The sequence below is a fragment of the Barbus barbus genome (genome assembly GCF_936440315.1).
Source record: "Barbus barbus genome assembly, chromosome: 11".
Classification (NCBI taxonomy): Eukaryota; Metazoa; Chordata; class Actinopteri; order Cypriniformes; family Cyprinidae; genus Barbus; species Barbus barbus.
Window position 1 is genome coordinate 20,112,102 of NC_136739.1, and position 24,688 is coordinate 20,136,789.

General features: G+C 37.6%; 1 protein-coding gene across 6 annotated transcripts in view; it reads left to right on the top strand.

The window, feature by feature from the left end:
• The window catches only part of LOC306876970 (dachshund homolog 1-like), a 112,436-nt gene that overhangs the window by 41,684 nt on the left and 46,064 nt on the right, over positions 1–24,688 (top strand). For all 6 annotated transcript variants that reach the window (XM_079428458.1, XM_079428460.1, XM_079428462.1 and 3 more), the window contains exons 2-3: positions 16,065–16,180; positions 23,867–24,028. In XM_079428458.1, coding sequence (XP_079284584.1) covers positions 16,065–16,180; positions 23,867–24,028 — 278 coding nt within the window. The remainder of the gene's footprint in view (positions 1–16,064; positions 16,181–23,866; positions 24,029–24,688) is intronic.

The following is a 24,688-nucleotide window of genomic DNA, read 5'->3' on the forward strand; positions in this document are numbered from 1 at the left end:
AGTAAAAGTGATTGGCGTTTAAACACTAATTATAGATTATTAGCTAATTATTGATTGTAGATCTCCTCTGAAAAACTGGTGGGTTATTTCTGACAGTAGGGGAAAAATGCGTAATGGTAACAATAAAATGCAAGTGCATACAGTAGTGATTCATGACTCAGAATTGAGTAAAATGTAAAACTGAAGAATTGGCTCTCCATCATTTGATGACTTGGTATTTGACTTAAATTGGCCAAACCCCACAGGAGTTTGAATTGGAATGACAGGAAGAGAAATTAATCACAGGTAGTGCATTCTGGGAAATGTAGTTCACTATCTATCTATCTATCTATCTATCTATCTATCTATCTATCTATCTATCTATCTATCTATCTATCTATCTATCTATCTATCTATCTATCTATCTATCTATCTATCTATCTATCTATCTATCTATCTATCTATCTATCTATCTATCTATCTATCTATCTATCTATCTGTAAGGCCTGTACACTTTATTCACAAACTCTCTCATTTTAGTAAAAACAACAACACAACTTTGATTTTCAGTTCATTTTAATTCTACTTCCTTATGTTCAAATTTGCATTGTGATTATGCATCCTGTTTACTCAATTCAAATGAGCAATGGTGCACAAACTTTGATAGCAATAGCAAAGTAAATGGGCTTATTATTGTCAAAGGCTGTGCTTCCATTCAAAACTGTCACTGAAGAGAGCTGAATTAACCAAGTGCTAACATGGGCCTCATCCTCAAAAACCACCATCGACCTTCATAGTCTTCTCTGTAGTAGCTAATAATGCAACAGTATCTCTACAACATTATTCTTTAAAGCCATTATCAGCCTGTGAGAGAGACTTCTGCTCTCGTGAATAATTGGACCCTAGCACCTCACCATAGTTTATTTCTGTTTAAGTAACCTTGTCCACAGAAGTCACTTAAAACGTTAGCGCATCATGCTAATTCTAAGCAGATGCCCGTTTGACCCACAGAGTGATTAGTTTCCACGGATGTCCGTGAATATGCGAGGCGCGGAGTACGAGACGTGCGTGAAATATCAGCGAGGGCCTGGCATGAGAGTAGATAGCATAGATGTTCCTCATCTGTAATACACTGTGTAGACTAATATCTGCTGCTTTTTCTTATATTGCAGTGCGATATTGATCTGCTAAAATTGTACCATATTGGAGCTGTCTGTTGTGATATTCATCATTCTGTCAAGCCCCCCCCCCCCCACTCCTGTAGCGACGAGTTATTAGAGGCAGCGGTTTGGAGAGGTTGAAGGCTTTAGTCGCAGAGATGTTGCAAACAATTCATCATAAAACCGAGAGAGAGATAGCAGAAAGGGACGGAAAAAAATCTCAGGTGATGTCTCGCTTAAGATTTATCTGGACCAGGGCCATGCATTAAGAATTACATCATCAAGTGGTGGGAAGACTTTGCACGATGTGCTGAGTCGGACTATATGCTCTCACGCTGAGCCTAAATGGACTTTTCTTACCTCCTCATGAAGCTTTTTAATGGAATCTCAAGCTTCCAGGAATAAAGCAAGGGATTTAGTTAGCATTGTGGAGGCTGGGTCACGGGCCCTGATAAAGCTTGTCTGAAGTAATTGTCATTCTGTGGTTTTATTGACACGGGCCTTACCTCGCTGCCATTACGCCACATTTGGCAGTTGATGGCAATCAGGCAGCGAGGATGAAAGTAAACTTGTACGTGCCACATTCGATTTGTCTCCTGACTGGGTGGGGCGCTTTTCCCTCCAACTGTCTTAAAAGGTTCTGGTTGTTTGCTCTCTGCACGCAGTCGGTGATTCGTACTGAAGGATTAAAGAGACGCAGACGGATGTGGCTGACATGCGTTTAGCAGCCGGGCCTTGATTCTTTTTAGCAGGGACAAATCAAGGGATTCTGTTAGCAGAAAGCGTTTTTGTGGTGTCAATTGTTGTGTTTTCACAGTAAACTGCGTTCAAATGGAATTGATCAGGATCCGGGAGTCACAGAGGATGATTCGTTCTGCATAAACAGTATCTAAAGGCGCACGAGGAGGAGGAGGAGGAGGAGGAGGAGGAGGAGGAGGAGGAGGATGGGGCGGATTGCAACCCCCGTCTCTCCACGCAGACTCGCTGTGCCGTTGTGTAAACATCACTCTTCCTCTCCCACCACAGATCACTTCTGGACTCACTGGAATATTTACATTTCATTAATTATTAAGAAAGCAGAAAGAGTATAAACAGTGGATAATTTTTGTTTAATGTTTCACACAGGATTCCGATTCCACAGTCCAATTAATGTTAATCATTAAGGACTTCCTGTTTAGTGCTGTTGACGTTAAGTTCGTTTGTCCCTGAGAGGATACAGACCTCACATCCTACGTCTTGCTCAATATCAGATATTTGCTCACATTATAATTATCATCGTGGCCTGTTTTAGTTGCGGCCGACTGAATTAATGACTTTGGAAAGTCAGTGGGTAACGGAAATGTCAAAGAATGAACAGAAATACAGAGGCTGTGCTGTCATTTGCTAATTTAAATGCGTGTAATGCAAAACATGGATGTTTATGAAACACAATTCCATGTAATGTGGGACAAATGTTCTCTGTTAAAGAAAAAAAAAGCCTCTAGACTTGTAAGTGTGTGTGTGTGTGTTTGCGAGTGTAGGCGAGCGTGTTCGTGTGGCACGCTGCCTTAATCGTATTGATTCTGAAATCATATTTGCCGAATTAATATGCATCAGTCAGAGTGCTATTGTTTTGTGGCCTCTTAATTACTTCCTCTTGTTAATATTAAAAGCACATTAAAGTCTTAACTATTGGCTCTATCTGAAGTTACTTTCGACGACAATTTCATAAGACAATGGAAAGGATTAATAAACTGCGGCTTGATCTCTGTTATCAAGCTCTTTTACTATTGGGAACCAATTAAGTACCCTTCAAGATGACTTTCACTTGCTGCACTGGTCTGTTCCTCCGCCAGAATTTGGGATTAATTGGGAATTAATATCCTCACTAGAACAAGTTCGCTTTGTTTGCTTTGTCTGACTTCAACAATCGGCGCTGAGGTTATCCCAACCTGTTCGTCAAACACCCCCCTCCTCCTCCTCTCCGAGATTGATACGTACACGTCCCAGATCCCTTCGAGCTGAAAATATGGGCCATTAAGAGAGAATAGTCGACAATGATTTCATTCTCCATGTAGAATTTTTTTGAGCTTTATTAGCCATGCATATTAATGACTCAATTAATTCTATTCATCCTCGCAAGTCATCTGTTTGTTTTCGCCTGACCTTTTATCTTAGAAGTATTCACGCTCTGCTTGGTTTAAGTACTTCCTCCACGCCGGCGTTCTCTCACAGTGGCTTCGAAGAGGGAGTCGTTTAATGTGTTCGCTGAAACCTCCCTCTGTCAGAAAGCACGGTGGATGTAAATGTGACAGGAAATGCGCTATTATTGCACTCCGAGCTGTTCGTCTGACATCCCAGCAAATAAAATTACAGCATTTCCCCCTTCTCCCTCCCTCTCGACTCCATCAGCCTCTAAAACACCTCTCTCTTTCTCTTTCTCTCTCTCGCTCTCTCTTTTTTTAATTTACGAAGATCAGGGTAAACAGGCATGTGATGCGGAGGAGACTGGGGTTGGATACTTGCCCTGCGTTACATCTATCTCCCATTCAAAGTTAGTGGTGAGGACAGGACATATAATTGAAAACTGCAGCTGGACTGTGTACAATCTTGTAAAAGGATGCCTTGGAAATTAGATTAATCAAGAGGCAGACATTGTGGGGAAAGTTTGTTTCGAATGCCTGACAGTATCGCTCTTTCTCTCATTTCAAATGCTGGCAGGGCAGCAGGCAGCTCCAAGGGAAATGTGCTCCTTTCATACTTGAGTAATTGATGAATTGTATGCAATATGCAAATGAGAATCCATAAATCTTATGAATGACAGCTTAATTTATGTGAGCCTTAATGAATGCAGGATTAGATTTTAATTAAATATCCTCAAAGGCACCCTGACTAGTAAGTTTTTAAAGCCTTGTTTTGAAGACTTGTTTCATATGCATCGCAGTTCTGCATGGTAAAGGGAGATCACTGAGAGCATTTCCTCACTGTTCTGAAGATAAGCGCAGCTCTGTTTTGTTAACCAAAAGGACTGAAATTAATAAATATTCAGATGGAAATCATATCTAGCCATCTCATTTTAACTTTCCTGGAACTGTTCATTTTAATACATTTGATTAACGGCATTTACTTTTTTCCCTCTCTCTGCCGTATCTGATCTATAACATTTTCTGCAGTGTCTTTTTAATTAAGAGAATCGTCCATTAGGCACGGAAAAGTGAACCAATTAGGCATTCTACATCAGTTCCCAGGATGTACAGGCCTGCTGCTCCTTATTAGTGCTAATAGTACTGATACAAAACAATTTTAAGCTTCACAGTTATAGTATGCAATTAAGAAATCGGCTTTTTGTCATTAATGATGCATTAAAATAATCAGCAGTTTATCTTCCTTTCAGATCTTTTTTTTCCCTCTAAGATCTCCCTACAATATTGTATTTTCAGTTGAAATCTTAGAAAAAAAAGAAAGATGTAATTTGCAGGACAAATGCATGAATATTACAGTGGAAAAAAATCCAGTCTGGAAAAAAGCAAATTTGCTTGGAATTTGGATAAGGTGGTCATAAAATGTATTGTTTTTCAAGTTACAACAATATAAAAGAACAACCCTTACAAACCTGAAAAATGCACAGTCAGTACTTAGAAAACTGTATAAATTGTGCATAGTCTGGCATGAATAGCATTTTGGTCAAGAACTGTTTTTCTTGCATAAAAAATAAAAGCGCCAACTTGCAATTGCAAACTACAACAGATTGTGCGGGTTTCAGTTCAGTTTAGTCACAGTAATAGACAAACACATTATGCAAATTCAAATACAAACAAATCCAACACTCGCAATTAAAAAAAATAAAAAAAAGTATGTACATCCCCATTCTAATTAGTTCTTAAAAACTGAATTCAGACAACCTGCAGTCCAACATTGGAGATATTGGCCAAGTCAACAATTCTTAATTGTTTCTTGTGAATAGCAAGAACTCAGACAGGTATATTCAAAGGGCTCACATACATTTTCATATGTTTTATGACCAGTTGCTCTGCATACTTTTACATGAAGCCACGGCCATGTAAATAAAGCTCAAGAAAGGAACAAGACTGGGTTCTGAGTTCCTTTGCAGCGGCTCAATCTGATGGCCCTGCCCAGTGACTCTTTATTCAGACCGTGCAGTGTACAAAAGCAGCAGGAAGGCCACTTTTATAACCTGGGAGCTCTCTGTATCTCCAAATGTTATGCCCGGTGCAGGAATGTTGAAGAATCGGGCTGAAAAACATGTCTGGGAAGGAGAGGGCCACTGTTAGTAGGCCGTTGACGATAACTGCTCCCTTTGATTATGTGCATTTATACATCTAATATAATATATTGTTCTTCACAAAAGTTCACTGTTTACCAGCGGATGCAGCTGTTCCTGCTTATAAAACGCTTTATATGAAGTGCTCACACATAATCCATCTATGTTGATCTGATAAGGCTTCTACCTGGCTGAGGGTGACAGGTGTGAGAGGGAGAGAGAGCGCTGGTGGCGATAAAGCAACAACAGTTCAATGCAAATAAAGGGAGAGATAAAATGGAGATCTGAGGCAGTGCTGATTAATGCAGGAGCGCCTGTGGAACGGGCCATCGTGGCGCTCCGGCTGACCTCTTCTGTTAGTGTTCCATTCATGTGCAGGTGTAAGTGACTGAGACAGCCACTCCAGTTGCTATATATCATGTATCATTACAGATTCCACTACTTTGCTTCCCTTCGGCCTTTGTTGAAACTTCTACAGAAGTTGAAGTTGATGCTGGCGTACAGAATAAAAGAGATGTTTAGTGATTTGAAAAGCGAGAATGTTAGTGTTTCGTATTCATAATGCGATCGCAGCCATAGCTTGACCATGGTGGTCCTGAGCTTTTTAAAAGCAGTAAAAGTCATTGAGCATTAAAATGATAGTTCACCCAAAAATTCAACAAAAGGAGATATTTCATGCTCCTCTTTTCTATATAACAACAGTTTTTAGTGACTACATAAAGTCCAAATATTACAAAAAATAAATAAATCAGAATCAGAATTAGCTTTATTGCCAGGTATGTTTGCACATACGAGGAATTTGTTTTAGTAACAGTAGCTCCACAGTGCGACAGAATGACAGCGACAGGACAGGACACAAATAGTAAAAAATAAATCAAAATAAAATAAATAATAATAAATAAAATAAAACCCTATAAAGGCATTCTGCATATACATATCCCATGTCTTCTGAAGCCATTTGATATCTTTGTCTGCTAAACAGACCAAAAGTTAGTCATTTTCACTCCTATCTTGAGAACTATTGAATCGGTAAGTTTAAGTGAAAAACTAGATGAGTCTGATTTGCAAATCTGATCGACCATTTCAATGAAAAGAACTGTCTTAAAAAATGGTTTGTTCCACTTTTATGTTTGTTTTGGGTATTGTTTTATTTGTTTTGTTGGTGTTGTTTTTTTTTGGGGGGGGGGGGGGGGGTTGCTTTTTTGGCTTGGTTTTGTTTGTCAGCTTTGTTTTGATTTTGGTTTTGTTTTGTATTGTTTTGAGCTTAATTTACGAAAATGTTTGTGTTTGAGTGAACTGCCCCTTAAAAATCTTTCAAACAACCATCTGCAACCATTCTACTCTCTTTGGAGTCCATCAGTTCAGATTATCCAGTCTAATGTATTGGCCCAGTTTCATGTTTCAGTTTCAAGTGTGTCCTTTCAATGTACAGTAGTTTAAATTGAATATCTTTCTAACTATGATCAATCGGCCAGAGTCATATAGAGTTATACGATTTTACTGACAGTCCACACAAAGATTGCATAGTAAAATGGAGGAGCTTTACCTGCCAGCATTCCATCTAATCAAGCCGAGTAAAGCTGCAAAGTCAGGAGGCCTAATCTGAGCGTAGTGTGTTATTGTTAGTGCGGAGACCTCGGTTTGTTATCAGGCCCTTGTTTTCTCTGCTGGCCACCACCTCAGCAAAGTAATCAATGAGGCATGTGCTGCTATCGCACGAAAAGAAATGAAAAATAAACCAGTGATAATCCTTTAGTTAAAAGGTTATTCAGGCTGATAAAAGCTATTTTGTTAATTTATTTACACTTTGCTTCAGTGAGATAAAGAAAGGGAACAATTAGGGAATTCCAGGTGAGAGATTTGAAAAGGGCAATGACATTGGGTTAATATTTTATAAGGCCTGATTGGCGGGCTTCTGGAGGAGTCTGTATTTACAGAAGCAGAGATGCTGTGATTCGTCCGCTTGTTTTGGTTGACTGCAAGTAAATGGAATAAATATCTTCATCTTTACCTTTCCCAATGACAAACAAAAGGAAGATGGGAAAGGTTAATTGCTCCATTTGAGGCGCATCAAAATGGAATGTTCTTTCTGTAAACCTGAGCGAATCACTTATTGACTCCAAGGTAACGTTTCATCTGCTGGCACCAAATGTGTCTCTATTAGGTCCAGAGGTCCACAAACCTGTTGGAAAAATACTGATCAAATATATTTTTGTGTACTTCTCAAATTTGTGTTGAATAAATATTATAAATGAAATGCTGGATTTTAAACTTGTGTAAGAAACTCAAACTGACGGTGTACAGATTCGTTTAATAGATGTTAGTACACAATAATGCGTACTATACTGTAAATATTGGAGCAATTTATATTGGTCACTTATTTCCTTACTGGCTTTCATGATGCCTGTTATGTGTACAAAACTCTAGATTGTTACAGAGATAAAAATTATTTAAACTAGTCTTGTGAGAGAACTTTTAGAGTATTAATGCCTGTTCTAGAAGAAAGAAACATCTGTTAACAATAATAACAACAAAATATACTGACCTTTTAACAATATTGGTATTTAACATAGAAATACTTTTTTTAAATAAACGTTGTTTCCTAACAACACAAGGGAGGGTGAATTCCATTATTTGCTGACTTTTGTATTGTGAAAGGCCATATATTTTGTGGGTTTAATCTGATTGCTTTCTCAGTGTGGTGGGACGGAGGAGATCATGTTCCAGTGTGAACTCCTGGGTCAACATGGACCAAGTCCATTAAAGGAAGCATGGTTCAGGGAAAGTTCACTATTATTTTCTTTTCACCATTAATGCAAAACAAAAGGAGAATTCCTACATTTGTTACAAATTTGCCACTTTTTGGCCTCAGGCAAGTGCTGTCTATAAAAGTTCCTAAGTTGGGAGACAGGATCTGTTATTAACTATGGAATCAGCAATAAAGAGCGAATGCAGGGTGATTTGGTTGTTGTGCTGAAAAGCAGAATTTTCCAGGTTGACCAGCTTGAATGTTAATCATTCTTCGCTTCCTTCCACTGGCGTCTCTTAGAAGATAAGAGTTTGATTCCAGGAACACTGTTTCTTTTGTAACTTCCATACTGTAACCAGTGTGATACATAGTCTATGATGTATAATGAGTGTTATGTCGAACCTATGCCTAATTTATTTGGTGCAACAAGAAAATATACAAATGAAATTTTTTCCCCCAACATTATATTAATCTGTTTAGTATAAGAATTTTTCAGATCTTTTAAACCTTTTACCCCACTTCCTTTGAGGCTAGAGGGTCAAACCTTAATTTGGGGGGTCAGACCCCCCAAAACCCCCTTTTAATTCGCACCCTGGCTGTAACCCTCTTCCTTAATAACTGGTTGGCTGTATCTGCATTGCATTTTGCAGCTAATTTCAAAGGTTTACCTTTTGAGTAATACAAACCACTCAGCTTTATCTAATAAATAAATGCAAGCAAACATTGCGTTCTCCCTCTAGGGGTGAAAATCTTGTTTATTTGAATTTGTCAGCATCGTGCTCAGCAAAACGTCATGGATAGCCTTGCTTCTCCCATTGTGTGTAAACATATCCCAGAGTTACAAAAAAGATACGAAAAGGAAAGGAAAAAGGATGTAACTATATTTGGTATTGGTGACATCCAGTAGTGGAGTGGACAGGGCATATCTCAGACACAAGTGGATCTCATGAACCATTGTTGTGCTCTAATAGCCTACTTTTGAGGACTTTTTGTGTCGGGCTATTTAAGGACTCAGCATCCAGCACATGACAAATTGTACTCGTTCTTTTGTGAAGGTCCAGCTCTTGTTCTCCCTTCGTCCTCAGTGGCCCCATAATCGCTGTTTACAGAAGCGACAAACAGCAGAGAATGCTCATGCATATCTCAGCTAAATGACTGCAGTGTCCTCTTGAACATATGAGCACAGGCCGTCCTGTTTTAAGTGAAAACCTTCTGTTTTGTCGCATGATGGGGATTTCAGTTTCAAACACTTGATGTTATTCAGCTTTGTTTCCAACTTGTTTTTCAGAACACTATCGTGCTGTCATAAATTAAAAGCAAGCCATAGCAAGAAAGTAAAGCCAAACAAAATAAAGTTAGTACTGTATAATTTAAGATGCTCAATAACAACAACAAAACAACTTACTATGTATCACTTAAAGGGATAATTTAGCCAAAAATATTTCAGACCTTGCAGACCTGTATGACTTTATTTTTTCTTGATTTGGAACACAAAAGAAGAATATACTTTTCCATACATTTATTATGAATGGGAACCGAAGCTTTCAAGTTTCAAATGGAGGCAAAACCTCCCTAGAAGTAACATAAAAGTATCCTACAGTACAGGTATATCTAAAAAAATTTGAATATCGTGAAAACGTTTATTTTTTCTTGTAACTTATTTCAAAAAGTGAAACTTTCATATATTTTAGATTCATTACATGTAAAGTAAAACATTTCAAAAGTTTTTTTGTTTTTATTTTGATGACTAGAGCTTACAGCTCATGAAAGTCAAAAATCAGTATCTCAAAATATTAGAATATTTACATTTGAGTTTCAATAAATGACCATCCCTACAGTATAAATTCAGGGTATCTCTTGTTCTTTGAAACCACAATAATGGGGAAGACTGCTGACTTGGCAATGATCCAGAAGACGAACATTGACGCCCTCCACAAAGAGGGTAAGTCACAGAGGGTCATTACTGAAAGGTGTGGCTGTTTACAGAGTGCTGTATCAAAGCATATTAAATACAAAGTTGACTGGAAGGAAGAATTTGGGTAGGAAAAGATGCACAAGCAACAGAGATGACCGCAAGCTTGAGAATACGGTCAAGCAAAGCTGATTCAAACACTTGGGAGAGCTTCACAAGGAGTGGACTGAAGCTGGAGTCAGTGCATCAAGAGTCACCACGCTCAGACATCTTCAGGAAAAGGGCTACCAAGCCACTTCTGAACCCGAGACAACGTCAGAAGCGTCTTACCTGGGCTGTGGAGAAAAATAACTGGACTGTTGCTCAGTGGTCCAAAGTCCTCTTTTCAGATGAAAGTCAATTTTGCATTTCATTTGGAAATCAAGGTCCCAGAGTCTGGAGGAAGAGTGGAGAGGCACAGAATCCATGTTGCTTGAAGTCCAGTGTGAAGTTTCCACAGTCAGTGATGATTTGGGCTGCCATGTCATCTGCTGGTGTTGGTCCATTGTGTTTTCTGAAGTCCACAGTCAACGCAGCCGTCTACCAGGAAGTTTTAGAGCACTTCATGCTTCCTTCTGCTGACAAGCTTTATGGAGATGCTGATTTAATTTTCCAGCAGGATTTGGCACCTGCCCACACTGCCAAAGGTACCAAAAGCTGGTTCAGTGACCATGGTGTTACTGTGCTTGATTGGCCAGCAAACTCGCCTGACCTGAACCCCATAGAGAATCTGGGGTATTGTCAAGAGGAAGATGAGAGACACCAGACCCAACAATGCAGATGACCTGAAGGCCACTATCAAAGCAACCTGGGCTTCCATTACACCTGAGCAGTGCCACAGGCTGATCAACTCCATGCCACGCCGCACTGATGCAGTAATTCATGCAAAAGGAGGCCCAACCAAGTATTGAGTGCATATAAATGAACATACTTTTCAGAAGCCTGACATTTCTGTTTAAAATATCCTTTTTTTATTGATCTTATGTAATATTCTAATTTTCTGAGAAACTGAATTTTGGGTTTTCATTTTCTGTAAGCCATAATCATCAAAATTTCAAGAAGTAAAGGCTTGAAATATTTCACTTTGTGTAATGAATCTATATAATATATGGGTTTCACTTTCTGAAATGAGTGACAAAAAATATTGACCTTTTTCACGATATTCAAACACGATATTAAAATTAACATAATTATCGACTTTAACTCAAGAATTGTATAAGTCTGATTCATGAATGAATAATTCAGACTACTTTTGTGAATTTGATCTGTCAGTTCAGCAAAACAGCCCAATTTTAGTTGTCATGAGACAACAATTTTTATCAGGGAAAACTCTGAAGGACTTATTTTATAAGATGGACTCAGAAAACTTTAACTTTTTTTCACAAGTACATTTAAGGGGTCTTTTAAAGAGTTTTGTAAATACAAAATTGTATTTTGTATTTTTTCTTCCTAAGTTTTCTTCCTAAATAGTTTTATTTATTATAATTGTTAGAGATGCACCGATACTGAATTTCTCTGCCGATAACCGATTACTCAGAATGAAATCGGCCGATGCCGATACCGATAGTTATGTGGGAGTTCAAATTTGACGTGGTCGCGTTTGTGCCAGTGCATGGTCTGCACTGCTCCAAAACATCTGCTCTGCTCCATGCATAAAGCGCGCGCTGCAGAGCCGCCGCACAGTGCAGCAGGAGTAAGATTTCTGATCATGTGAAGAGAGTGAGAGGGACGCTTTCAATGCAAGCTCTTTGGGAGCAGAGCCGGGTGTATACCAGCATGAGCGGCAAAAATGACGCGAATACTGAGGAAACGATGGTAGACGGTACGGAGGATTTGGTTTTTAAGCGAAAGTAAAATAAAATACTGCTTCTTAAACCAGAGACGGTGAACATGTTGGTTTTGTCTTTGCTGTTTATCTCACGTTACGCTATGGAGGCTTTCTTTAAATGTTCTTTATTTATTTGATCCCTCAGTAAATGCTAAACGTTCTGGTGTAGCCTATGCCATGCCTCGTCTTATTCGTTTATGTTAATTACATTATATAAGTTAGTTTGTAGGTTATTGTTGTTGTGCTTTTCAATTAAGAATAACAATGAATCCATCTTTCAATCATTTGTTTTAGTTTTAAACAGTGAATAGATGTAAGCAAAATAGACAATTATTTTTTCTTGTAAAAAGTGAAAAGGTTGTGAATTCGAATTCGAAAATGAAAGCGTTCGAAATCCAGCTTATAGCACAGCAAAAGAGGAATTCCCGTTTACAAATTTAAAATCACAAATAATAGCCTACTGATGAAAAAGAACAGGTTGAATGTTAACCACTTTTGTTACCATTAACTTAAACATAAACTTTCATTTTTTCTTCATAAATACCGTAATGCCAGATTTATTCAAACATACATATATAATTATAAGTAAAAAAGCTCCTCTTCAGTGTTGTTTTATAGCTAATTAATGAACTGTGAACAGCAGAATAACTTTGCTGAGGTAAATGTCACGTTAAGAGACACAATGTTCAGAGTCTATTTTGTTGGCATCTTTCCGTGGTTGAAACACTGATTGAGCGATTACATTAGACAGATATGATACATTTTGGTAAGCCATACTGTAAATTCAACAGACAAAATTCTTCACTCACAGTATGAGTTGCAGTCTAACACGTTTTTCTGCTGCCTTTTGATTGACAGGATATAATCGGCCCTGATCATCGGCTGATTTTGAACAATCGGCTGATACGGATTGTTGGCCGATAAATCGGTGCATCTCTAATAATTGTATTTGTTATGTTGTTGAATGTTAATTCTGTAACTGGCATGTAATAGCCTGTGAACCTGATATGGCAATAAATGTAAATTCAACCAACCAACCAGAATGATTTGTTTATGAATTCTATTTTGCTCTCTGTTCCTCACATAACGGTATTGTATGGATTGAAAAAATGAATAGTATGAATTATAAGATACTTTCGTACTGCTTTTTATCATATATCTTTTTTGTTCTGCAGAAGAAAGTCACATAGGTTTGCAACGACACGAGTGTGAGTAAACAATGACAGAATTTTCATTTTGGGGTGAACTGTCCTGTTAAATATTTAATGTTATGTTAAAATATTGCTGCTACAGCCTTATAAAAAAAGCTTCCATTCTCCTTCTCCTCTTCCACTCTATACCTTCGTCAAATATGGTGTAAACACTAAATAAGCAGATCCCACTACAGCTCAGAGGCTAAACGTCTGCTTTGTTCACAATCCCCTGCTCTTCCTGGAGCTAAAGTTGATGTGACATTTTGTCCATTTTTTTTGTCCAAGTTTTTTCTGCTTTTGGCATTGTTGAGGGAGGAGGGAGGAAGGCATTTACCATCACATGCCATCTATTGAGGTCTTTCATAAATAATTCATAAATAAATGAAAGTGATGACAGCAAAACTGTCATGCAATCTTCCTCATAAGATCAAAGAGGTGTTTCTATAGGAATTTCATTTTAGGACGTTCTGTGGGTCGGGCATGTTGCTCGGGTCTCTTCAACTCTCCTGTGACAAACTCAGACAAAGTGCTGTATTTAAAGGGATGGTTCATCCAAAATTAAAATTGTATTATCCTTTACCCACCCTCGTGTCATTCCAAGACTTTCCCTCTATTGTGCAACGCTAAAGAATTTTAGCTGATTGTCAAGTCTGTAAAATTATGAAAAGCTTCAACAGCTGAAGTCATAGATTTATGTAAGGAAAATATGTAAATTTAAGTGGATTTTTTTTTTACGTTAATAATGCCAGATGTCATTGTTTTATGTGTGTCTTGTGACCAGTTGCAACTTTCAAAATTCGAGTATGCAGATCATTTTTTTCAAGCCGCTAGCCCCAGTCCCTATTCACTTTAATTGTATGAGAAAGAGCAGCTTGAACATTCTGCTCGAAGTTACCTACTATATTTTATGGGTTAGAGAAAATTACAAAGGTGAAAGAATCATTTTTGGGCAAATTATTCTTTTAAAAGAACTAAAGTTCATTTATGGCCTGCCACATGCTGGAAAAAGACTCTCATAAAAACATCAAACAGCAAATTGCTAATGCCAATTACGAACAAAGGGGGCGCTGTAAAAATGAATAACAGAGATTCCTAAAGAGGAATCTACAATAACATAGTGAAATCCCTTACTGGAACATTTACATGAAGTATGATGATGTCTCTATTTCCGTTGCGTGATGCGATGTGGAAATGATTCAGTGACATCTGAACAGGCTGATACGGTTCAAACTCCTTACAGTATGAATGGCTGCAGGCCTGACTGTATCTAGTGCTGCTCCTTCTCATGGCTAACACTCTGAGCATGGAGTTTATGGCCTCTTCTGTTTTTAGTGTGCGAAGTAAAGAATTTCTGTTTCAATTTCATGCCTGTCAGGGATAAAACATGATAAAACGCAATGAAACGCAGCTCATCTGCCCAGTCTGTAAATGGACTAAACTGATGCACATGACAGACTTTGGTGGTACATAAATAAGTGAGCTTTTAAAAAGGCCTTGGGTTGTAGTTAATGCAATCTCCTGTTTTCCTTTTGGCCATGAAAATGAGGCCCTGTTTAGTCACTGGAAAAGCAGGGAACAAAACCTTGAGTTAATGAAGGCCTCTATCAATCATGTCCTGATATGCCATTGTAACGCAAGTGCTGTAAAATATAGACAATGCCCTGAAAATGAGCTTTTCTCTGGTAACAACCAAAAGCAGGATCAATTATTTCTCATTTAATTGTTGTTAATTTGAACATATTAAACCATGCAATATAAATGTAGATTTATGGGTTTATTTATTTATTTATATTTTTTGTATTGATCATTTCTATTAATTAAGTGCTCAATAAATAGTATGTATTTATGTATGTATGTATTTATTTTATATATTTAGTTTTGTCTTTATTCGTTTGATATAACTGTGAATGGAGGGTCTTGTGTCTCAGTAACTAGCTTGGTGGTTATTATTGAACCAACTCTCCATAGTACATTTGTGTGTATCATTTGAGCAACTTGTCATATTTTGAAAGCTTTCTGTATGTAATTAGTTTGAAAAAAAACACGCTGGAACGGAATCACCTTTTTGGTAAAAATCGGAGGAGATGTACCCAGTGGCTTGGTAACAATCACACCGATTTATTAGGGACACTCTCTGTGAAGAAATATTTCCGTAAAGGCCTTTATGATATTCCGTTTTTGCCAAAATTAGAGGGGAAAAATGCATGGATGAACAGAACATAGTAATGTGTGAAAAATATCTGACAATCAGCTCGGAGGGACATTTTTTCCCCCTCCGTCAAACTTGCGCTTGTTGTGTCATTAATCATTGGGTGATCTTGGTCACTCATTTCAAGTAATAAAAGTTTCCATCATAAATGCACAACAGGTCTGAGTCACTCAGTCACACCAGCTTCCAGCTATGACTCCTATTAAATCAAGCAAGCAGAACGTTTCCTAAGGCAGCCGTTGCCTTTTAATTTCCTGAAGAACCTTAGAATATCATTCATTACCAGAACTACTCATATTTGGTTTTTAAAAGTCTCATAAATCAATAGTGGCCTGACTGCAATAATTATAACAAGTTAACATGTAATTTCCAGTCTGAAAGCCGCATGGCCAGATTTTAGCATATGCAAACGAGGTAATTCAAATAGTGTTGGGATATTAATACAGAAGGGCAGGTAACGAGGTACGGGCTATGAATTATGCATCAAAAAGTGGTTGATCTTCAATAAAGGAAATGAATTCACTGTGTAATCTAATTAGTTATGGAAGTCTATTATGTCGAGCAGCAGAAAGCAACTGTCCTTGAAAAGGAATTTATTTACAGTACATGTTAGCTCTTCGGAATGGAATTGCGTTCTGGTCCGAATGTTAACGGCAACCTCTGTCTCTCACCCCTCCCCTTCTTTCTCCACTTCCCTCTACCTCCCCCTTTCCGCAACTTCACTTCTGTTTTAGCTCAAGACCCGGGAGGCCTCCAAAACGGACCCAGAGTGTGACATCGCTGGAGAACCCTCACATCATGCCGCACTCGGTGCCGGGCCTCATGTCACCGGGAATCATTCCCCCCACAGGTAACGCACACGGACCTCCTCCCGCGCCCCTGCCCGTTCTCGCAGCAGCCCGCTGCCCATCCGTTAAATGGCACGCTGCAAAATCTGACAGCCCTCATCCAAACTACCAGCCAGAACCATTGACCGTCCCGGCCGACCCCCCTCCCTTCCCAGCAAGCCCCCCTGTGCAACCACAGCTCCAGAATAAATTGGAGTGGAGAGCTGTTCTCTTCCAGATTATTATAGTGGATGCTGTATTCTGCCTTGAGTGGATTTTAATTAGCCCGATTAAATCCACTTCACTGCTGTATGTACATAGGCCTATGTGATGTTAAAGTAAGCTTATCGCCACAAGAATCAACAACAACCATTTGTGCCTTCAGTTCGCCTGGAGCAAGTCTTATGCTTTTGTTCTATTTATGGCTGGTTTTCATTGTAGCGGCTTTGAAGTCGTTTGCGAGAAAGGGTCCTGATTTACATATCGTGCTCTCGGTTGTTCTGCCATCTTTTAATAACACACAGTCATTAGGTTATGGTTCACTCCTTGTTAATGTACAGTTAACTTCTCGTTAAGACTCTCTTGTGGATTCTTGAGCAATTATTGAACACAAAGTCATATAGTTATCATTTTCAAACCTAAGTAAGTTTTGTCATGTTTTCTTTGCAAAGTATGACGTTTTCTGTACCTATTGGGCAAATTATCTTGTCGTCACAAAACAAGCTACCGCAGAGTCCTCAGATAAGCAGCTCTTCATGATGACTCTACATTTACATGCATGCTTTTTGGCAGAGACTTCATCCACTCTGATTTACAGTGCATCCAAGCTATACATTTTATCTGCATGCTTGTTCGCTGGAAATTGAACTTAAGGTCTTGGCATAATTTGCACCAATGATGATCAGTTATTTTGATTAATCATGTGGTAAGCATTATACAATACCAATGTAATAATGCCTTCAAGTGCACCTGGGAAACTAAATGTTTCTTAAAGCAAACTGTGAAATTTACCAGTATATTTCAGTATGTTACAAATGGTAGTGAGGCTGCATCCCGTTAAAGAATTTGTAGTCTTGTTATTTGGCCATATCTTGTTATTTTGCTCATATCTCCACCAGCCTAAAAGATCTTTCACACAATGCTGTTTTAATCATTTTGAGCCTGTAGTTTAAACTATAGAGCATGGCGCTAGCAATGCCAACGTCATGGGTGGAGTTCACACCAAATGCAGTGTTAGTTTGGATAAAAGTGTCTGTCAAATTCTTAGAATATGAACATAAGCTCTCTTTGAAGTCAGTGCCAATCAAAATAGTTTTAGCATAAACCTAATGAAATGAATGAATTGCTGAATTTTCTTTTTTTATGTTCTCTGCTGTGTAAGCATAGCATTCTCTCTCTAAACTTGAAATTAATGGGAAACTATTGAAATTCCAGCTTGGCAGCAGAGCTAGTAATCTTAAACAATGCCGCTAAAGCATTAGTGAACCATTCGGCTTGGGAAACTGTGTCCAGCTGCCCCTCCATGTTTGAGTGAGGTCAGCCTATCAGTGTCTTGTTTAGAAACAGGAACTCAAAGGTCATGTGGTACAGGATGAGAGCCCAGGATGAGAGTCTACTCTTATTTAGTCCTCAGCAACCACGACAAAAACCCTTTGATATCCAGGCCTTTAAACCATGAGAGAGGCTCTGATCTTGACATTTTGGTTGGAACTTCTAAAGAAAAGTAACATTTTATACAATCAGGTTTGTAAGGGTTTTTGGTTGTTTGGTTGACGAAGCGGCATGCAATGAGTAGATGCAGTGAGATTTGCTCTCATTCAGCCTTCACAGATCCGGGTTATCTTGGACAGCACTAGGATTGGGAGAGCAAATGTAAACAACAGTTAAAACAGCATGAAACAGTGGTCCTAGTTATTTTGTTAATGTAACCATCAATATAAAGCGATGTAATTGTAATGTTGGCAAATGTTCAGGGCCTTTGTGCACAGCACTGTTTTAAAGCAGCACTTGAGATGTTTTTCTTCCATAGCATGTCATTTAACACCACAGTTACCCTGTGTGTGTGTGTGAGAGAGAGAGAGAGAGAGAGAGAGAGAGAGAGAGAGTGAGTGTTCAAAAGTCTGGGGTTGGTCATATTATATATATATTTTTTTAAGAATACTCTAATGCTCAAATATCTCTAATTTCTTTTAATTTAAAATAAAATAATTTGAAATATTATTAACATTTAAAAAATCTGTTTGTATGCAGTTTATATAATAAAATGTCAATTATTCCAGTGATATATGAATATATATACAGTATACACACTGTATAGACACACACACACACATATATATATATATAATTATATTTTTATTCATCAAATAATCTTGAAGAAAAAAATGTATCACAGTTTTTATAAAAATATGAAGTATGATGGTTTTTAACATTAAAAATAATAAATATTTTTGAGCACCAAAATAAGCATGTTAGATTGATTTCTGAAGGATGTGACGGTGAAGACTGGAGCTGCTTAAAATTCTTTGTCATCACAGGAATAATTTACATTTTATAATATATAATGCATACAAACATAATTTTATAATATTTCATTATATATTATAATTATATAATATTTCTAATTATTTAATTTAAAATAAAAAGAAATTTGAGATATTTGAGCATTAACAAAAACAAACAAACAAAAAAATATGACCAACCCCAGACTTTTGAACCTTCTCTCTCTCCCTCACACACACACACACACACGCACACACACACGCACGCACACACACACACACACACACACTGTGTATGGATGGATAGATAGACAGACAGAGAGACACACACAAACACACACACACACACGACACTTTAACAGTGTCTCACAGATATGCAGGATATGACATCATGGTATCATTCCGTCAGTCTGTCATCAGGTGGACACAGTCAACTAGAAATGCAGTGAGACTGGGAGAATTGACACAAAAAGAGGTTAATGAAACATGTAGCCCTTCACGCAGATGCAAGATTACACTGTCATAAACAGATCAGTCAACTCTAATGCGACTCTCCTCACACCCAGTGTCAGCAGCTCATAATTGATGTGCGGTATTTGGCTCTAATGCAGATGGAACAATTCAGATGCATTAATTCACCCAGTCCTCGCTGGTACAACCTCAGCTTTGAGCGCGCGATCGGTCCTCAATAGTCACTGCAACGGAGCTCATTTCTGCAAATATATTGGGTAAATAGTTCAATTTGGCCTCGGCCTCTATTAGGAGCCCGCAACATTAAGTCAGTAGATAAGCACTTGCTTATCATAAGCTTGGCTAAGTCACTCTTTGTGTACTGATGTGAAGTTAATCTGATCTTAATTTGATTACACTATTAGTGGAAGGAGGCACATACATTCCTTATTTGTTATAAGAATGTTCTGACATTGAGCAGGTATGGGGCAGCCTGCATGTTAATTAATAATGAACATTCTGACAAAATTCAGAGGCATGACAGCGTTAAGCCAGTCTGCTGCTGGTTCCTTTGCATATTAATAGATCCTTCATTATTATTTAATATGACAGCTGCTCCAAGGGCTACGATCAGACCCCATCTCTATTATTTGCTGTTTTGTGTGCAGTATGACAGTACCATGCGATTCTTTATTTGTCAAAGTCCCCACCCCACGCCGCCGTCTTGTGCCCGTCTGCCCACTCGTCCTCTCTCAGGCTCAGCTGTTTATATATGGCTGAAGAGATCCTTATGTCTGTGAGAAAACAGGCATGGCTGTCTGAATCTAAAGGTGACTTTCAAAAGTCGAAACATTGCGATCTGCTATTGGTGCTTTGCATACTAATGAATGCTAATTGAGGAAGGAGTGGGTTGCTCATTGTGATGTTCAGACGTGCACGGGCACTACGAGTGGACTTGTTGCTGATGTGAAGAACGGTTTGTGGATGGGCACTCTGATGTAGATGTTACAGTCAAACACCCTTGTAGTCTACGTTGGATGTTATTTGTGATCTAATGAACTAAACTATCTCTCTGGAACGATATTGAATGATAATGTAGAGGAGGATCCATAAACATTTTACTTCATTATTTATTTATTTTGATATTTCATAATTAGTATTTATAATTTTATTATATCTGATTATATATTGTCTCAAAAACATGCCACAAACCATGTTTATCCTATATGAGCTAATATTTATTCTAGTTTGGATTGTATCTCCTTTTTCCTTTTGTGGTGTTGTTGAAAATGGCAAAATGTTATTTATTTATTTGTTTGTTTGTTTGTTCATTTATTCATTTGTTTATTATGATCAAATATTTTATAATTAGTATTTATAATGTTATTATATCTACAGTAATTATATATTGACTCAAAAACATGTCACAAACCTTGTTTATCCTGTGCGAACAAAAATTGTATCTAGTCTGAATTGCATCTCCTGTCTCCTTTTTTGGTGAAAAATTGTCAAATTTGACTTATTTATTTATTTATTTACTTTGTTAAAATATTTTACAATTAGTACTTATAATTTTATTATATGTAATGTAATTTATATATTGTTGCAAAAATATGTTTATCCTATATGAATATATATTTAATTAAGTCTTGGCTGTGTCTACTTTTTCCTTTTTTTGTTATTGTTGAACATTTATTTATTTACTTATTTGTTTGTTGGTTTATTTTTCAGTGGTTGAAGGATCAGTTTATCCTAAGTTCTGAAAAGTTTAATTAGAAGTAAAGCCTTTGCCTTTAATAACACTGTTTTAAAATTTGTCAAAGCTTATTTTGCTATCATACCTATGAACAATAATACGGTTAGTAGCATATGTTTTTAATTGTATCTTTGACTTTTAATTGTATAATTTTTTTCACACAGTTTATGCTGTAATAGACTAATTGAGCAGGAAATTATGGTAAGCTGTTTATTGATAACATCCATACCTGCAGGACATTCCATATAGACATATCCATTTTATTTGATAAATGAATATGAGAGATGTGTTTAATGCATTACTGAAGTGCATAATTGCTGGACTAAAAATTCCCCTAAATACAACTCAAGTGCCCGACATTTTCACACAAGCAACTGGGAGGTGATTTTATTCTTTTATTTTTTTTCCTCAGGTCTCTGCACCACATACATCTCATTTAGAAAACAGTTGACTCTCTCCCATTAGACGCAAATGAAGATTGACCTTCAGTGCGACTGGAGGCCATATTTATTATGAGTGGAGGGGGGGGAGTAGATCCCCACCTGCAGCTGTAGGGCATGAATATACAACAGCAAACGAGAGCGGCCACTCCGACACCGTGTATACGATTCATCAATATGGTACTGATGTACTTTAAAATGCAAACAAGCCCAGAAAGCCGGTGGCATGCAATGCTGCCCACACCATCTGCCTATCTGCTGCTGGGGAGGCAAGGTGGCGTATTAATGCCACATGTTCGATATCTTTCTTTTTCTCTTTCTCTTCACGCTCACGAAAGGAGACAGAGGCCAAATGGCCACAGTTGAGTCATGTCAGTGAATGTGACAGTTTAGTGATGATGAGTTTACCAATTGGCTTCCCTCACGTGGGGGGGGGGAACAAGTCAAACGGGCCATGAATGTATCTCAGAGTGATGGTACATTAGAGGATTTGGGGATTTTAAGGACAGTTTTCTTGGAAAAAATTGTAAATACTGACTGAATCTTTTGTTAAAAAAGCAATACATATTATATCTCTCAAATTAGCAACAAATGACAGATGTGTAATTATATGGAAATAACACATACAATTGACTGACTAATGTAATGCAATTTTTATAATATGTATTCAGAGATAATTGTGGGGTGCTTTTCTTTAATATCAATATGCAGTTAATTAATTTCCATATCTTGTAATTATTTGGATTTATTTCGAATTGATTAACAGGATAATAAATAAATATACAGAATTCAGATCTGTTTTAATGTTAAAATGCATTCAGTTAAGACATTTAATATTTTTATGAAGTTGCTCAGCCCTTATCCCAGAATCCGCTTCGCCTTCTAATCTCATACATGAGACTATTGTACTGTAACCATTTTCAATACACTGTACGTATCAAATGAGACAGAGATCACAGGATTCACTGAACACTGCTGAACAAAAAAAAAAAAGCTCAGCTTTGATTCATCCATTCACATCATTTCATTAATCTTCATTCATGGATTCAAGATCTCTTTCAAGGATCCTCCTTTGACTTATTGTGAGTCTTTCAGGTGTTTTGTCATTGAAAAAGAGTAAATGACAGCGAGTCAGTTCTTTATCCAATCTCCCCGTCTCCACTGTCCTCCTTTTAAACAAATCAAACAATGGAAAAAAATGATGATTGCCACTGGAGCCAAAAGACTTTGAATCACAGCGTTCCTGTTCATTCAGAGGGAATGACAATGGATTTGAAGTCAGATGAGAGCATTTACTGTGCTCATGTTTGAGATGTTTCACACATATGTGTGTGATTTGAGCGCGTCTTCGGTTTCCCACTGTTTCAGACTGTTTGTTTTCACTTTGTCGTACATCCCCACCTGTTTATTTACAAACAGAAACCATGGCAACATGTCAGTTCTGATATGTTCTCCTGACTCCATCTGTCACCATCAAAGCTCAACGGCGTCATCTTTGCATTTAGAGAGAAAAAGAGATGGAAATCATAGAAGACGTACATGACAGTGAGGCTTCCAGCAGAAAGCGTTGCATCAGTCCAATGGGGCCAGCTGTGGAATCAAAAACACAAAGCTTCCATCAGTGACGGGATGCAAATGATCCGCTCTAGTTACGATGCGGAGCTAGACTGAGTTAGGCTAGTGATGGGAGAAAAGACCGTGTCAAACAGTTAAAGAGTGGGAAACAGTTTTCCCCCTTCTTTCTGAGGCAAAGCCCTACTCAAAGTAATGTGGGATCTCAAAGCCATGATTTTAAAATTGTTCTTTTGCATTATTTCATAAATAATATTTCAATATTGGATACTACTGAATGCTAAAACAACTGGATACATTTAAAAAAAAAAAATCTTTGCAGATTTCAGTTTATTGTAGCATTTTAAACAATCAATTTTAGCTTTTATTTGTTTGTTTATTTGTTTGTTTGTTTCCCAAAATGTAGAACAATAATATGCAGTAATGCAACAATCAAAAAGTTTAGGGTCGGTAATTTCTTTTTATGTTTGCTTTTTTGATGCATTAAAATTAAGTGAACCGTAATATTGTGAAATATATTACAATTTAAAATAATTTCTCTATTTGATTATAAGATGTCATTTATTTTTTGTGATGGCAAAGCTGATTTTTCAGCAACCATTCCTTAATTCTTTAGTGTCACATGATCCTTCAGAAATCATTCTGATATGCTGATTTGGTGCTTAAGAAATGTTTCTTATTTTTATCAGTGTTATATTTGTAATATTTTTTCTGGAAACATTTTTCTTTGATTAAATAGAAAGATCAAAAGAACATCATTTATTTAAAACAGAAATTTTTGTAACAATAAATAAATAAATAAATTCATTCATTCATTTATTCTATTCCCCCCCCTCCAAAATGTGGAATCTGTGTGTTACTATCTCTTCTTCCCCATTAAATGACTTGAAACAATTCTAGAAGCATTTCTTGACCAATATTTTGTTTTAAGCCCATTTTAGTTGAACATTTATGATTCAGTGATTCCATTTTTATGTCCTCCTGGTGTAGGCCTCACAGCCGCCGCTGCAGCAGCCGCGGCCGCCACCAACGCCGCCATCGCGGAGGCCATGAAGGTGAAGAAGATAAAACTGGAGGTGATGAGCAGCTACCACGGAAGCAACACCCAGCACGGGGCTGACTCAGAGAACGGAGACCTCAGCTCCAGTGTGGGTGAGTCACCGTCCACCAGCAGCATGACTCACACTGCATGCAGGCCTGGTATTAGCAAACGTCTCGCAATCCATCACAAGTGGTCAGGCAAGACACATTGCAGTTTACACTTAGGAGTAACATACTTCTCAAATGTGTCTTCTCATGACTAAATGTTGATAAAGTGAAAATAAAAGCACAAAGAATTTGTTTTTTGGTTATTTAGCACATTTTGTTACATTTACTGTTTGCAATTGACCATTTTTCAGATATATACTATTAACTGAATTTCAGATGCTCATGCTTTGTGATGTGTCACTGCATGTTGCTATCAAGTCTTGTGCATGTATATGTATGTATGCACTTTTCCAATTTTTAACTGAAAAGATATTTTTTTTCAAGGCCACATGTAGACACAATGCACATGAGTAGGTGGGACTCATCAGGACAGATTAGCATTTGCATTACAAATGCGATCCAGTCATATGTCCACTTCCTCCCCATGGCATTTTGAAACCCAATTGCACCTGTACTTAGCACTGTCCAGTCAGATTAACAGGGTTTCATACTTTACACTTAAAGCGATAGTTCACCAAAAAAATTACAATTCTGTCATCATTGACTTACCTTCATGTTGTTTCAAACCTGTATGACTTACATTCTTTTTTGGAGCACAAAAGA